This window comes from Fistularia commersonii, chromosome 17 (genome assembly GCF_037954325.1).
Source record: "Fistularia commersonii isolate RoL2024-O1a breed Wild chromosome 17, RoL_Fcom_v1.0, whole genome shotgun sequence".
Lineage (NCBI taxonomy): Eukaryota > Metazoa > Chordata > Actinopteri > Syngnathiformes > Fistulariidae > Fistularia > Fistularia commersonii.
In genome coordinates this window covers 8,880,519-8,896,020 of record NC_141300.1, presented here as the reverse complement: position 1 = coordinate 8,896,020, position 15,502 = coordinate 8,880,519, and the positions used below count along the sequence as shown (strand labels likewise).

Sequence of the window (15,502 nt, the reverse complement as noted above, 5' to 3'; positions counted from 1 at the left end):
ATGTATGGGTGTGGCCTTTCTAAATATATTTTTTATTTTTCTGTGATTTATAAATTAATCCACCTCATGAGACGCTTGAAGCATGCAAAGTGATTTAATAAAACACAGCATGTGTTTCATTCCCAACTGAGCAGTGACATACGAGACTGTGCTTTTACAAGCCGAGGTGGGAGTGAGGAAATAAGAGTAGGTGTATTAGTGGAAAAAAGTCATTGACTAAACTTAGTTTAGTCAGTGAACAAGGCATTATTTCCATCCATCCATTGTCTACCGCTCATCCTACTCAGGGTTGCAGAGGGATGCGGGAGCATATCCCACCCTGGACTGGTCGCTAGTGAATCGTAGGGCCAGATAAACAGACAGACACCTTTTAGTCTGTCATCTTTTGTCCCATTTTGTCCCCTTGAACTTTAAGAGAGATACTATTCTAATCCAGAACATTCCTGGCATCACTGGTCGAAAATTCAGTTCCAGAGGGCAGATATTAAGCAGTAAATTTTGCCCTTACCATAAGCTGCATAGGGTTTATTTTCCCGCATCTATAGGATAAGTGGATCCAAAAGATTCCCATCACCCTATGTAAAGCACTGAATGGTCTGCGCTCGGAGAGGGGGGAAGAATTGATTCTCGGAAGCAAAGCATAAATAGAAATTGCGAACTAGATTCTTCATCCTTAAAATGGAAGTTGCATTTTCTCAGAAGCACGATAGAAAGGCGACGTCTGTGCAGGCAATCCTCAGCTTCCAGTCTCTGCCAGCGGAGCTTTCATGAGATGCACTCACTGAGATGCAATTAGTGACTGTTCTGGACTCTAAGCAAAACACAAAGTGAAATATGGTATTCCATTACTAACAGCAATGACAGTTAAAACCACAAAAGGCTTTTCTATTGAATCTATTTTAAACCTACATAGACTAAAGGGTTCGAGAGAAACCGAAATGTTGACTTTTTGCAAGAATTCAATCAATGAAAGGTCAGATATCCCAGTTAAGAGCATATGTAATGGAAATCCATTTAATCATACCTCTATTATTTTTGACCTGACCATTTGACATTTTTCTACGAAATCATCCATAAAAATGTTAATTCAAGCAGCACCAGGGCAGGAGATGCTGTACGAAATAGAAAAACTGAGGTGAAGTCAGTGTCCTGTGGAGGCGAAAGAAGCAGAGCAAATGAAGCTCTTGAAATTTAGTCAGTTGTAACTGGTGAATCCATTCGCCTATATTTCATTTTGGGTCATAACTCAAACAAAATATTTGGCAAAAAATGTTATTTTTGACAGGGCTTTGACAAGCTGCCACTGAGTGTATAACTACACAAAGCAGTCTCAGCAATTCTCTTCTCCCCACCAGATGTTGCACGATTCCTAAAATCTTGCCCTCAACAACAGAAGGTACTTCTTTATTGTACATTTTCAGATGGGAAAACACAACATACCACGCAGTCAGCTCCAGAGAAAAGGTGGCACTGGAGGTACAGGATGTGTCTTCTAGAAACAAAATAAACCCCATCAGTTTTTGACCAACCTAATTCAACTTTAACATAACAAATCCTGTCCAATATTTGGACTGTAAATTTAACTCCATTAGAAAGTTATCAAGGCAGCTATTTTCATCTCTGCAATTATGGGGTTGATATCAAAGCTATGGTTATCGTGTCACAGAAATAAGAAGGCCATCAAGTATTTGTTCATTTTTTATGACAAGACTGCATTTTCCCTTTTTGTTTAGAACTGTCAGCTAACTTTTAGTTTGAAAGTTTTGGATCATTGGGATCAATTGCAGTCTCAGTCAAGGTTGTCAGTCTCCACCAATCACGGGTCTATTGTTAGGCCCTCTCTTGGTTATGATGGACAGTAAATGTGAAGGGAAGACATGGAAGAACAGAAAGGGTTGAAAGGGTTTTGTAAGTCATCCTCAAATTCACAGCTTAAAGCATCCATCCCATATTTGCAGCCCTTCATTTTTAAATCAAGGCAGAATTCACGATGCTCGTAATGAGCATGTCTACCTATCCATTAACACATTATCGGCAGCCTCCGTGGCAGGCTCATTAATCTGCCAATCCACCAGGGCACCATTTGATGGCATTAACAACAAAAATACCGACGCGCAACATCCAGAAATGACCTCGTTTAGCTGATGTTCTGTAATCTACCATTTAGCATCATCATGCTGCATTGAAAAATACTGTTGCGGGCAATGGCAGTCAATTAGTAGCTGGTGAAGTAGCATATCTCTCTCTTACAGGATCCATAAAATACCATTTGTGTAAATGAGGCCTCCCCAAAGGGCTAATTGAAGCCAGAGAGGCTGTCAATGGGTTTTAGATTGTTGGCCCTTCAATGGAAGGAGACATGATTTTATCATGCTCCTGAGCACACTGGTATTTTTTCATATTAGAACACACACACACACACACACACACACACACACACACACACACACACACACACACACACACACACACACACACACACACACACACACAGTGTTACTGTAGAACCAAAGCATGCACAAGCAATGACACCTCCACATTATTTCAGATAGCATTAGGGAAAGCTACAAAGTGCTAATAATAACATGATTACATTAAGCCAGCAGATTAATGATGATTACATATCATCCCAGCCTCTGCAAGCACAAAATAGATAAGGGTGAATGATGACTTTGTGTCTCACACATTCATTTAGACAGACAGAAAGCATATTGTTTACACCAGAGAGCCATCTGTCACTAAGGGATTACAGCGCAGATGATATCCTCCCTATCATCATAAATTATGGCCTGAATCTATGTTTTTATTACAAATTAGGATGAATGTGGTATCGAAGTTATAAGATAATTCTCATTCATTATTAATTAATGCTCAGTCTCATTATTTTACTTTTCCTCTTTCTTCCCTCTTTCTTGTGATATCCTATTGGGATACAAGCTGTGATGTGCTGTTGCTTTCAGTGTAAGACAAGGGAGCAACAGAGCTATTGAATTAATGTCATGTTGTACGAAATGTTTAACAGCATAATGGCCAGAGATATGTATTGGTAACCGTAATTGTATTGATATTAGTCTGGGTTTTCATCCAATTTAGTGCTCTGTTGAAGTCCATGTTCAATACATGTTACTTTTGGTGTTGAACTGGTCTGATCATTTTGAAGGATTTTGACATAGGTATCTTTGAAGCGGGGCAATTCTGTTTCAAGCACCGAGAAATTGTTACCGGCTAAAGAAAAAAAACAATTGAATGAACATTTTTATGCCCTTCAGAAGTCCTGTTTCATACAGTATGGAAGTGAAAGGTTAACACAGTGTTAAGGACAGAGTAACACAGTCAGTAAGGAAATGTAAATTTAATTTATGGAGCATATTTAAAACTATCCCTGTGCGAGATTGACTGTGCATCCAGGGAATGCAACCACCGACTTGCAAATGATTGGTCCTCTATGCCACTTGCACGGTTCGTTGACCGGATGAAATTAAACATCATTAACTCTCCAAAATTCCACAAAAATTACACTAAGATCAACATAAAAGTGAAATGCAATGCGATTTCAAAAAAGAAAGGATCGATTGTTTAACTTCACAATAATGTTAAATTCTTCTATATGGAAAAAAAGAAAACAAGAGATGCAGCAACACCAAGATCTTCAATGTGACCATTATTCATCACTTTCAAAAGAGGAAACATATTCTGACGGTGAGCAGCACGGAGCCTGTTGGATTTCCAAGCAGCTTAACAGTAGTGGGGCTGGACAACTGGGAACAACCAACCAGGCAAAGATTGAAAACTTGGAAATGTCTACTTTAACTAATCTGAGAACCCAACCCTGTCATTTGTACCTACCACTTCCTGGACAGTGTTGCTGGCTGAGTAGCAAGAGAAAATTTTGACAGTGTTGTAGCTCCCTTTGTGATCTCAAGTTAAGAGAAGCTCAAGACATTTAATTTATCCGTCCGATGTACTATAATGAAAGCAGACATCTAATCCATCATTATAAATGGAAGTTCAATATAGCGAGCAGGCACACAAATTTTAAATAACAAGCCTGGGACCCCAGGATGTCATGGTGGTTCTGGCCCACAGGTAAAACATTAATTACCTTTACATTAGAACCAGATATTAAAGAGAGCTGACTACAGAGTTGAAGAGTTGACGTTAGCCTTTATTTGTCTTTTTTTTTATCACCACATATTTCCCTTAATTGGCTGCATGCATACACACACGTACACACACACATAATACTCGCATACACTGTGTGTTTGGTGCCATATATTTCTGCATAAAGCTGCACAGTGAATCAAAGGGGATGAACTTGAATCATAACACATTTAAAGTCTGTCAGACAGATCCTTTAGACACAGTGGGCTCATTTTAACTACTATCCAACGTAATACCAAGGAACCCCAAAAGATTATCATTCAAAGTTCTGTAAGCCTTTCAAACTCACTTTGATAAACGGTGACAGACTGCTATATAAATGGCAATAAAATTCTACTTAAATTCACACACTTTCCAGATGCAGCACAGCAAAGCTGCCGCATAACTCAACTGTCACTGAAAACAAATTCATGATACATATTTTATTCAGAGTCATGCAGTGCAGAGATACCGCACAGTTGAACTAGTTCCAGTAAACAAGTCAATAGGTGAAATCAGCCTGCTCTTCATCCATACCAAATACTCCTTCTGTTATTCGGTAAAAATCTACAACAGAACACTGAATAAATAGGAATAAAGAAAGTACGTACTCACATAAGATAAGAAGTGCCACTTCCTATTAGCTAAACATACAACAATTATGGAGATTGCTATAGTTCAAGCACACTTGCATAAGAGCTGACATAACGACGGCCACTGAATGAATGGAATTCACCATACGAAACCAAATATTAAGTAGAGTCTGGAGGAACTATGCCATGATTTGGTTTTCTTATGATGCTGTTTAGTGATTTACATTGGTCATTGTGTTATTATCTTTATACTGGAAATATCGTTATACGGTGTACCTAAATTGCACTATTCCAAAATTTTATATTCTTATTCACGGCTCAAGGACACTTATGACCTACAACATCCTCAAGTGTTTAGAAAGTAAGACTCCTCTGTAATTTTTTTCAAAAAACATTGTTCCATTGGGAAGTGCTCCAAATTATTTTACTGTGTGTGTGTGTGTGTGTTTGTGTTCCAGGTGTATTACAATGATGGATAGGGAAAAAGGACAAGAGCTGACAGCTCAGTGAGAATCGCTCCTGTCCCTCATCTATCAGATGAAACAGTCTACTGACAGCACTGCACATACACACACATACACACAGACAAACACACACACACACACACATACACATACAAGTACATGCATTCAAGTACACCCACCTGTGTGTGCGTGTGTGTGCACATGCACACACGCACACACACTCAGTGAGATATCAAGGATTTGCATAAACGGAATAATGTAGACATAGACAGACGCAACTCAAAAATTGAAATCTTTCAAAGTACAAGTGTTTCTTAGTGGAGAAAAGATTAGATTGGCTTGATTTGAATTAAGACAAAACAAATTAAGGCTGAAGAGAAAGTTGTAAAATGGGAATTAAGAGACAAAAGGTGGTACATACATTGTGTACATGGGGTTGTGTCTGTATATGTGTGCTATTTTGTTAAACAGTAGGAGGAGACATATCTTTAGGCTAAAAGGAGGGTCAATTCCCCCTTTTTGTTGCCATGGCAACCTCTCATTTAGCTCCATTACATGATAAAATACAAAAAATGTGAAGAGATGTGGATGCTTAGCTTTTGAAATAAAAATTTTCTAAATGATGTAAAAAAAAAACAACCCAAGTAAACTATCATGGTCTCATGCAATGAGTTAAAGTATCTATGCAGACACACTGCCTCCTGAGGATGCGTTTCAGTGTAACATGCAGAATGTGGAGCTCAAAAAAAGAAGATGCGAGTAATAATTGCTCTTCATTCTGTACTCTGACAACAAGGATGTTAATGCAGTAGAGCCAACAACCTGACAGTAGTTTTCATTTATTATTAATTCTCACAAAAAAAAAACACATCATGCACCAGCCTCCCAGCCCACAATGTTACTCCTCCAATTTGTTGGACAACCCTAACTCCTTCCTACTTTCCTGACGTGTCTCCAAGCTGCAGCTTGCCTCTATGCTTTACACAAGAACTTGTCCTGAAATAAAGTGCTGAATTCTGTTTTAATTATGATGAGCCATGGGTAGAGAGCTTAGCTGCATTCAGTCAAATAATTATAGCATCATTTAAAAAAGCAGTGAGCTTGTTGCAAAAAAAAAAAAGATATTTTCTTGTGTTTAAAGCTGATCTTAAATGATATCAGAATGATATTGAATGAGACCTTTGGCACCAGAAAAAGAGCCCTCCAAACTAATTCAGAATGAATATAAGTTGAATCTTACCTGGCCTACGTCCAGTATTGATCTCCTTTTACCAGGAAGCTAGTAGCATCTGATGAGACGAAGAAATTGAAGTGTAAGCTGTAAAACATGAGCTTAAGGTTTAAAAGGTAATTCCAGTATTTTGAAACGAGGGGCCTATTTCCCAAATATGTGGGTCAGGATGATTGAAGAGAACATAAAGCATTGTAATCTTTCCAGTACTGAGTGGGACTGCCATTAGACTAATATCATGGGACCACTGTACATTTGAGAACCCATTTGCTGAAAGTGGTAATACAGCAGTGACATTTCTTCTTACCTTGAGAACCTCTGTTGTATTTCTTTGATTGTGTCGTTATAAGGATGCATAAGCCATAAAGTGGTGTAGTGGCTGGAAATGTCTGTGAAACTTTCTTGCATGAAAGGCAGGAGTTTTTGTTTTTTTCTCCTCATCCACCCAGGTGTTTTGAAGGCGGCTGTTGGTCACACACTGAGAAGGTGAGGCAGGAATCAAAGCACTTGCCGCGGGGCTGCGCTGACGTATTGCATTGTTCTCTCCATCTATTGATTCAGCGCTGACAGGAAAAAGCATCATGTTATTCACACTTCTGTTGCTAGTTGTTTAAGAGACATCCTCAGGTCTGTTTCCGCATCAGGACTAATACCCATTCTTGGTGACTGGTTGTAAAAAGGAGTGCTTTTATTTATATTAACCATATAAATTCAGCAAAAAAGCACATTTGTAAAGGCTGTTTTTTTTTGCACATTTTGCAGTTAGTATATTACTTATTTCTGTCCCCTCAAAAAGATCATAGGGTAAAAGATGTACAAAAAGGTTGTGCATCATTTTGCTTACTGAATTCAGAAATATAAAAAACAGGAAAACATTTTTTTTTCATTCTCGGCTTCCTCCTAGATATATGGTAAACTCTCATTGGATTTAAGGGTAAGACTAATTTTGCAGTACATGCACACAAACACACATACGTTCTAGGAGGTGGATATTAACAATGTTAACCTGCCAGTTGCAAAATACAACCCGTTCTGGTGGACAGGCTTTGGTGTGTAAAATTACCTCCTGACAACAATTTTGAATTACATGCATGGGAAAGTAGGTTCAGGTCCAAAAAGACCAGTTACCCTTTAATGACATTTTGGGACAGAGGGAATGTCAATGTTGGCTTTGCTGTTCAGTGCTGTTACGCTCATGTAGTTTTACTAACAGCAAGGTTCTAAAACTCTTGCAGTCAAATAAATGCCCAGTCTGTGTTAAATGATAATGTTTATCAGTTGTTGTTTCAACACTTGTTGGCTGACCGATTATCTCAAAAGAATTAGCCCTTATCGCATGACACAAAGTGAGGTCTATGTGTTAGTAATAACCATGGAAATTAATTTCGAAATCGGACTGTAAAACATTTGTTTCTTTTAAAAAAATTGGGAAGATTGAACAAGTGTCTGCTACTTAAGAATCTAAATGTCAGATCAAATTATCATACTTGCTCACAATGTGCACAATAAAGGGACACTGAGAGTTGCCAATCAGAACAAGATGAGCTGCAATCAGATGTATTCACTTGACATTCAAAATTAAGTTGCAGTGTGATAAGCAAGTCCATTTGTTGTGATAACAACGCTGAGTAAAAAATTTAAACACTCTTGAATCAGTCAGGTCTGCTCTCAGACAGCTTGACAATGACAGGTTAGTGAATGCCATTTCCAACACCTGTAATTTTGGACAAATCAAATGACACTACAATTATGTAGGTGTGCCTTTTTCTTCAATAGGTTTTTGTACATTTTTATTTTCTTTTGGAAGGTATTCAAAGTCAACACTTAATTTGATAATCAGAAAGAAAATACCACTGAGTTAATGCCTCCACAGTGATAAACATTCCAAGGCTTTTGAGACAAATACATACATACATATATGTAACATTAAAAAACAGGGCTTTCTTTATTTGATCTCGTATTATCTTTTGAAGATCAAGGCCCTTTTTGAATAAACCGGTGACATTTGTTTACTTGTTCATCTCCACCGGGATGTTGTAAAAACACAATTTTTGTTATTGTCGTTTTTATTAAATTGAAAATAATCCCCAGTCACCGATTGTTTCAGCACAGTAACAGGTTAATCTGCAATAGGCCCATTTGAGACGGCATGTGTTTGTTTGCAATCTTCCAGAGTGCAGTTATTACTGGTAGAAATGTTTATTTTCCTAATTTTTCAAGAAACTTTTACCCTTCACTGATCAGCCTTCTTCTTTGAAACTTGAAAAAAAATCTTAATGCACCCATATACTCTCAAAATAAGAACAATTCTTTGAGCACAGCAGGCAGTGTCCTTGTCAGTGTAACACGGGGAAACATATATTGGGTTACTTTAATGCCAATATCAGCAATGGGTAAAGGGTGTGATTGAGAGGAACTTCTAGTTTTCTCTAAACTACAGTGCTATTTTAGGGGGCTACGACAACATCATGTTTGGCATGAGGATGTTAATGAGTTTCACGGTAACACAAAACCTTAGGCGAAAGAAGTATGATGATTTTTTGTTTTAGTGTGATTAGACTGTTGGTTGTCCATCTTCAATACGCAGGAGAAGAAATAGCAAGTTGACCACCTGGTGTGTTGGATGGTGACTTATGGTATCAAGGACAGACCAAACCCAAAAGTGGTCATGTTGGGTGAGCTGGAAACATCTGACAGATATTCTTTTCAAAATGTTCTTGTCGTGGCAACTGGACTTGAATTTCTTCACTTGAAAACGTTTCGGTTCATGAACTAAAGAAGCCTCTTGGTTGAGGGATGAAAACATCTTGAAGTAAAGAAATTCAAGTCCAGTTGCCAAGACAAAAACATTTTTAAAGGATTCACCATGACCTGAATGACTGAGAACCTCCACAGACGTCTGACAGATGGTCCCGTCTGCGCAGTCCTTTACATGCACGCACAAGAGAATTTATTCTGCATTTTGGAGAAGTTTAAGGAAAAGATCAGTATTGACGTTGGTCAATGTCTATTTTGTGAAAGGTACTTCTTTTTCCTTTGGTCAGGAAGTCATTGGTGCTTGTCACAGCAACAATCTGAGAAAATGGCCTGAAGACAAGGAACTTGATTGGTGCACTAAACTATTAATGAAGAGCTAGAGATTGTTGCAGCTTTGGTGGTTTTTGGAGCAAAAAATGTGTGTGGGAGGTGTTTGGAGAAGCCCAGCAGAAAGGTTATTGGCCGCTCCTCAAGGAATTATGTCAAATCCTCAGGATAACTCAGAGCAAGGGAAATAGGACCAGTTCCAGATCACTTACTGTAAAGGAGAATACCTTTTACCCTCAACTAGGGCCACCGTTGGACAGGAGGAGGAGCACTAGGAAGACGTAAAGTTCCATGACATTTGTATTGGAGGCAGCATTTGAAGGCCTTGGCAAAGTCTCACTCACACCCACAGAATCTCCTCCCTCTGTCAGGAGGACAAATTCCCTTTGGGATTTTGGAAAATGGACCTGATCTTCACTGTTTGGATTTGTGGATGCTTTGTGGGAGGTCACACATCCTGTCTGGTTGTGTTTTGTGGTTCTGAGAAGGCAACTTTTACATGTTGATGGTGACCAAAGGAATGCGGTTTAGGATGCAGGGATGAAATATGTTTCATCCGCAGCGTGGCTGTGCTTAGCATGACGACGGGATTAGAAGCACAGACATGCCTGGGGAGTTCAGAGGAGAGGTTGGCTACTCAACCAGAGTGGTTTCGATGTTGAGTAAGTGTCTTCTGAGCCTCTTCCCTGACAAGACTTTGTGGCTGATATTTTTGAAATACTTACAAATGGCTACTGATTAAAAAAACTTTTAAAAGGTATCATTTCTCTTAAAAAAAAAAAAAAAAGAATTTTAAATCTTAAATTTTAAATATAATATCATCTTTGCACAACTTTGCATTCTTTGCAAAATGTAGTTCTTTTAATATTTCTCATGACTGGCCTCTTCGCTGTATTTTTTCAATAGGGATTCATTTGATTCATGTCATTGTTCCAAGGTAGTTGTTGCTTGGGAAGTTTAGGACAGGGATGATAGAGTCTGTCATTTTTTTGTTTTGAAATGAGTAGTTTAGTGACATTTCATGCCTTTGAAATGGGGTTAGCCGGCTATGTGCTCTTTTTTAATGCAAGTGTGTGTTGCAATGTGTCTGTTGTGTTACTGGAGAGTTCCTAAGTGGGTCTAGCAGAGCTAGCTTGATGCTCACTGTAAATTGGGTCACTGTTGAATTAAACACCAGTGCTTCTACTTTCAGTACAGCTTCACTGCTGTGCCAGAGAAGGGCAAGTTCGAAATAGTCATGGCCATATAGTCTGAATAAACAGTGGAGCCCAGGAGGACGGTGAGCGAGGGACTGGTGCTGTGAACACAAGGAGTGGCATTTCAGAAGTATGCCTCAAACAAAACATGTCTTCTATTGAGGAAAAGGTTATGCCAACCATCATCAAAATAAAAGCCATATGTGAAGGACTTTTTTTTTTCTATTGCGGTGTTGTTTGCAACAAAAATCATCATGGCAAAGTATCTGAGAGTCAGCTTCTACTTTGTTTTCCCAGCTAGAGGAGCTGGTAAAAAATATGGACAGACAAACAGATAGGAAGGCAAAGTCACATTTAGAGAAGAGCCAAAAATAACTCCTCAGAGTTTGCCTCTTATTGCTGAGTTCTTGGAACTTCTTTTGACAGGTTGTTAGTCTGTTTTGAAAATCACGTGATATCCCGTCTCCCAAGTGGTCAAAACCGTAGTCATTGCTAAAAGTACATCATGCTTCCTCTTTGTTGGATGTTTGTCAGCAGGAAATCAGGTGGAGAAGACACTGAAAGAAAAAGCTGAGGAAAGTATGGCTGGCAAAAAGATTGGCCAATAGTTCTATATATGTCTCCCTAGTTCCACACCTTAAATCGTAGGTTGCAGACACAAGGCAGACTTAACTCCAGCTCATTTGAATTCAACCCGTTTCATTGTTGCAGATCTGTAGTCCCTGTGGTTTACCAGTTGACTGCAGTGGTCCCATAGCTCACCCTACTGCATCCATTCAGGCAAGCTCAAGGACAAACATACTTTAAGGACAAGGAAATAAATATTTGATATCTAGCTCTGCATCCTGGGGTGAGACAGTCAGCAAGGATGTGAAACTCAGGAATATCCACTGCTAAAATCCCAGATTTTAGCAGTGGAGAGAGAGTTTCCACCACCAGAGAGAATTTAACAGGGGTCTGCAATTATGCAAAAGAAAAGGTAGGAGTCAGATATGACTGTTAAACAGCAATGGCTGTGTTAATTTGTCAAAAACTGATCTCTAGACCTACTCTGTATCCTGCCAGAAATAATAGTGTTGAAAGTAACCTGCATAGGTGTCATTCATGCTAAAGTAAAATACAGTAGAGAAAAAATTGTACCTCAGGAATTCTTTGAAAAGTATGTTTGAACAAAACTAAACAAGACTAATACAAGATACAAAACAACTGGCCACCATGACAGTGAAAGAAGTAGAGACGTTAAAAGGGTATTAAGAGTGATAAAGAAGCATACACATTGACTGAGTCTCACATCAAAATCACATTTTTATTTGCTGATACTGTTAAAGCTTTAATGCCTGTATAACCAGAGTCATCACCAAGGTGTACACCAATGTAACATTGATTTATTTAAGGTTACATAACAAAAGAATGAATGTGTGGGATATCAATGCTTCCCAAAAGTCCTTGAGCTTTTGAGACATAATCTACATTAAGTGCGTAGCAACATGCTGAGACAGTCAGCAACCGTTCAATTTGTACAAGACTGAGAGGCATATTGGATTGATTTTACAGAACCTTGAAACGGAACTGAAAAGTTTAATCATGAGTGTTTGTGTGTGTGTGTGTGTGTGTGTGTGTGTGTGTGTGTGTGTGTGTGCTTGTGTGGTTGTTTTAAAAAGTGGAAAGTAAAATGTCAGGATTATCTTAATTTCTTCCATGAAATAAAAGTACATCAAATCAGCACTAACAAATGAGTATCATTACACCGCATAAAGAGCATTTCTTGAAAAGTAACTTTTAATAATTCTGACCTTTTGTTCAAATATTTGGTGTCCTGTTTACTCGTGCAAATCAATAGCTTAAGAGTTTTAATGCCTGATTAGATTCAAGTAAGCAGAAGCCACAGGGGGGTTTAATGAAGGCAAAGTTTGAATAAAAAGAAAATAATGTTTAAATCAGTCCATCAATGATCTCACTGGATCGAGTACCCATTCGCTTGGATTCGTGTTGTGTCAGTCAGACTAAATAAACAGCTGAATGGGGAAAAGTTATTTTCCTGGAGGAGACGTAGGCAGCAAAATGAGATAGAAAAGATGAGGATATTGATGTCCATATCATGAAGAAGAGGGGATTTAATTTCAAAGCTGGACGAAAGAACAAAGAAGACATCGATCTATAACATGCGAGCCCATGTTATAAGATCTCTTTATGTTGATCATTTGAGTAGTATTTTTGTGTCTTTCTTAATGCATAAATAAGTAAATCCTCACCAAACTCTGTTTTCAATTTGAAAGAGGGGAAGAAGGGAAGATGTCTGAAACCTCCAAGATAAACAAATTAGAGATGGAGGAGTTGACTAGTTGACGAAGACAAGATTTAACATTCCTAATAATAAAACTGTAGTATGTTATTTCCGCTAAATAATCTCCTTTTCTTTCCTTGTGTGTGTGTGTGTGTGTGTGTGTGTGTGTGTGTCCCAGATGATGGCAAACTGTCTCTGGATGAGTTCCAGGCTTTCTTCTCAGACGGAACTTTGAATGAGGAAGAGCTGGAGAAGCTGTTTCACACTATCGACTCGGACAACACCAGGTCAGCAAAATTAATGCATGGATGTGTATTTGTGTGCAACGTATTTTATGTAGTTGCATGAAATGAATCAGCATACTTGCACATCAGTGCTGGTGTTAGTGTTCCCAATGCACTGTGAATATCAAGATCCCTTTCCAGGAAGAAATACTTGCAAATCATCAGTGATTTAGAGATTGCCATTTGTTGAAATAAGAATCATGATGCCAAGTGTACCAAAATTATCATTAAGAAAACAACAGTTTTGATAATAGTTAAAAGAGGAAAGCATGGGGGGGGGCGGGGGGGCTTTATCCTCTAGCCAAGAGATTTATTTCTAAGTCTTGTCTTTTGTGCCACAAGCTCTCATGTGAGGTGACAAAACCCATTTCCCCTCTCTTTTGCAAAGACAGGACATGATGAAAGAAAGGCTAAAAATGAAATCATCGCTACCTGTCTTTCACCGCTTTCACTCCTCCTTCATCTCTGAATTTTAGATGACTCATTCTGACCCGCCATCACTTTTGGCTACCACTCCTTAAAACAGTTGACACTCATTTAAATAATTTATTGACTCCTTTACAATCAGTTAATCAGTTCATCCAGCTTGTACTCAGGAGACGTGCTGACACAGTGCGATCTGAGTAACCAAAAGACCGGCTGTTAATTTACGCAACCTTGGAATCCTGCAGGGGCTTAGATAAAATGTAACCGAGCAGAACAAAAGCTGACCTTTTATGGTTGCAGCACAATTGTGTCAATACACAAATCCTTCACTTGACTTAACCATTCGTCGAGACATTTAAATCAAAACGGTAAGTTGACCGTATAGTTGATGTTGTTTTTTCTGATGTCACCGTAATGGATGTGCCGTATAAATTCTATTCAGACTTGTGAACGCAAACACAAAAGTAAACCTGGCACTTGATGCCAGACATCAGCATTTTCATGTGAAAGCAAGCTATTGATTTGCACAAGTAAAAGCTGAAATGACAGCGTAAGCATTTCCTGTGAGGGCAGGAAGTTGATGGATGGAGAGAAGGGATGGAGCCAACAGAGACCGAATGCCCTCCTTCTACCGAACATTCATCCATCTGTCTGTGTCACTCTTTGGTTTCCTCTGATATCCAGCATTCTTCCACGATTAGGCTGCATTCAGATTAATTTTTTTTAGCATTACTTTCATGTCAAGTTCTTTTTGGTGTCACCACATCACCTCCTCCTTCTATCATCGTTCACACCACCTCTATCAATCTGTCAGTCTCCCCTATCACCAGCCAATCGAATGATCAGTGCAAATCGGCTAAAAATGTCATCAATCTGATCGCAAGCTGTGGATAAACATAGAATCTAACAGAGACAGAAAGCATTAAAAACCAAGCGAATCTAAGCACCTGACAGTTGGCGGAGCTTCACAGAGGTGAGAATGAAGAAGGGAAGGAAGACAAATAAGGTGTGACACACACAAAAAGCCCATAAGTGGAATACAGTTCAAAGTCAGGTAAAGTACTATGATAATTTCCTGTTGGGAAAACTGTCCTAACCCAAACCCTAACCCTAACATCACCCGTGGAATAGGATGTATTCTTGATGTCATCAGTGAGGTAATAATGTGGCATTAGCTTGTGCATAGTCATACAAACTAGCCATGCATTCACCTATATGCAAAGCTCTTATTTCTTTTTAAAAATTGATACATAGTGACACTCCAAATTATAGCCCTTTTCAATTCAGAATAATAAAAACTTCAATCCCCTGCATGGCAGGCACTAATATTCATAACAGTTATCCCTCACAGCGTGGGAGCTGTACCTGCCAGATGCTTCTGTTAAGGAAACTGCAGGTTCTCAGTTTAATCATCGGTTCTGGCACAAACTTTGGAAAGACTCCTGAAAGATAATATATCCCCTCTCTTTATGTTTCACTGTAAAACATCAGTCTCCCATACACCAATATTGTATATACTGGGATGGATTGAATCTTTATGAAATTCGACACTACTTTAATTGTTTGTGCAAGACTGTAAGTTAAATTCTAACTTGTCTTACACACCCCAATGCCTGAAATGATCATTTTACTGGCTGTTTACACGAATAAGGTGATTACCAGTTTGGATTCAAGCCAGAAACTACACTTTAACAATGAAGCTACAACTTTTGCTGACAAACACTGGCCATTTGGAGAGTGTAAACCATTACTGAGAATCTAAAAAAATTCAAGGCGTAACTAAGAAAGAAGTATTTTTAG

The 15,502-nt window shown here is 38.7% G+C and overlaps 1 protein-coding gene across 2 annotated transcripts in view; it reads left to right on the top strand.

Moving 5' to 3' along the window:
* The window catches only part of necab2 (N-terminal EF-hand calcium binding protein 2), a 100,050-nt gene that overhangs the window by 19,961 nt on the left and 64,587 nt on the right, over window positions 1–15,502 (top strand). For both annotated transcript variants that reach the window (XM_086162999.1, XM_086163000.1), the window contains exon 3: window positions 13,171–13,279. In XM_086162999.1, the coding sequence (XP_086019125.1) occupies window positions 13,171–13,279 (109 nt within the window). The remainder of the gene's footprint in view (window positions 1–13,170; window positions 13,280–15,502) is intronic.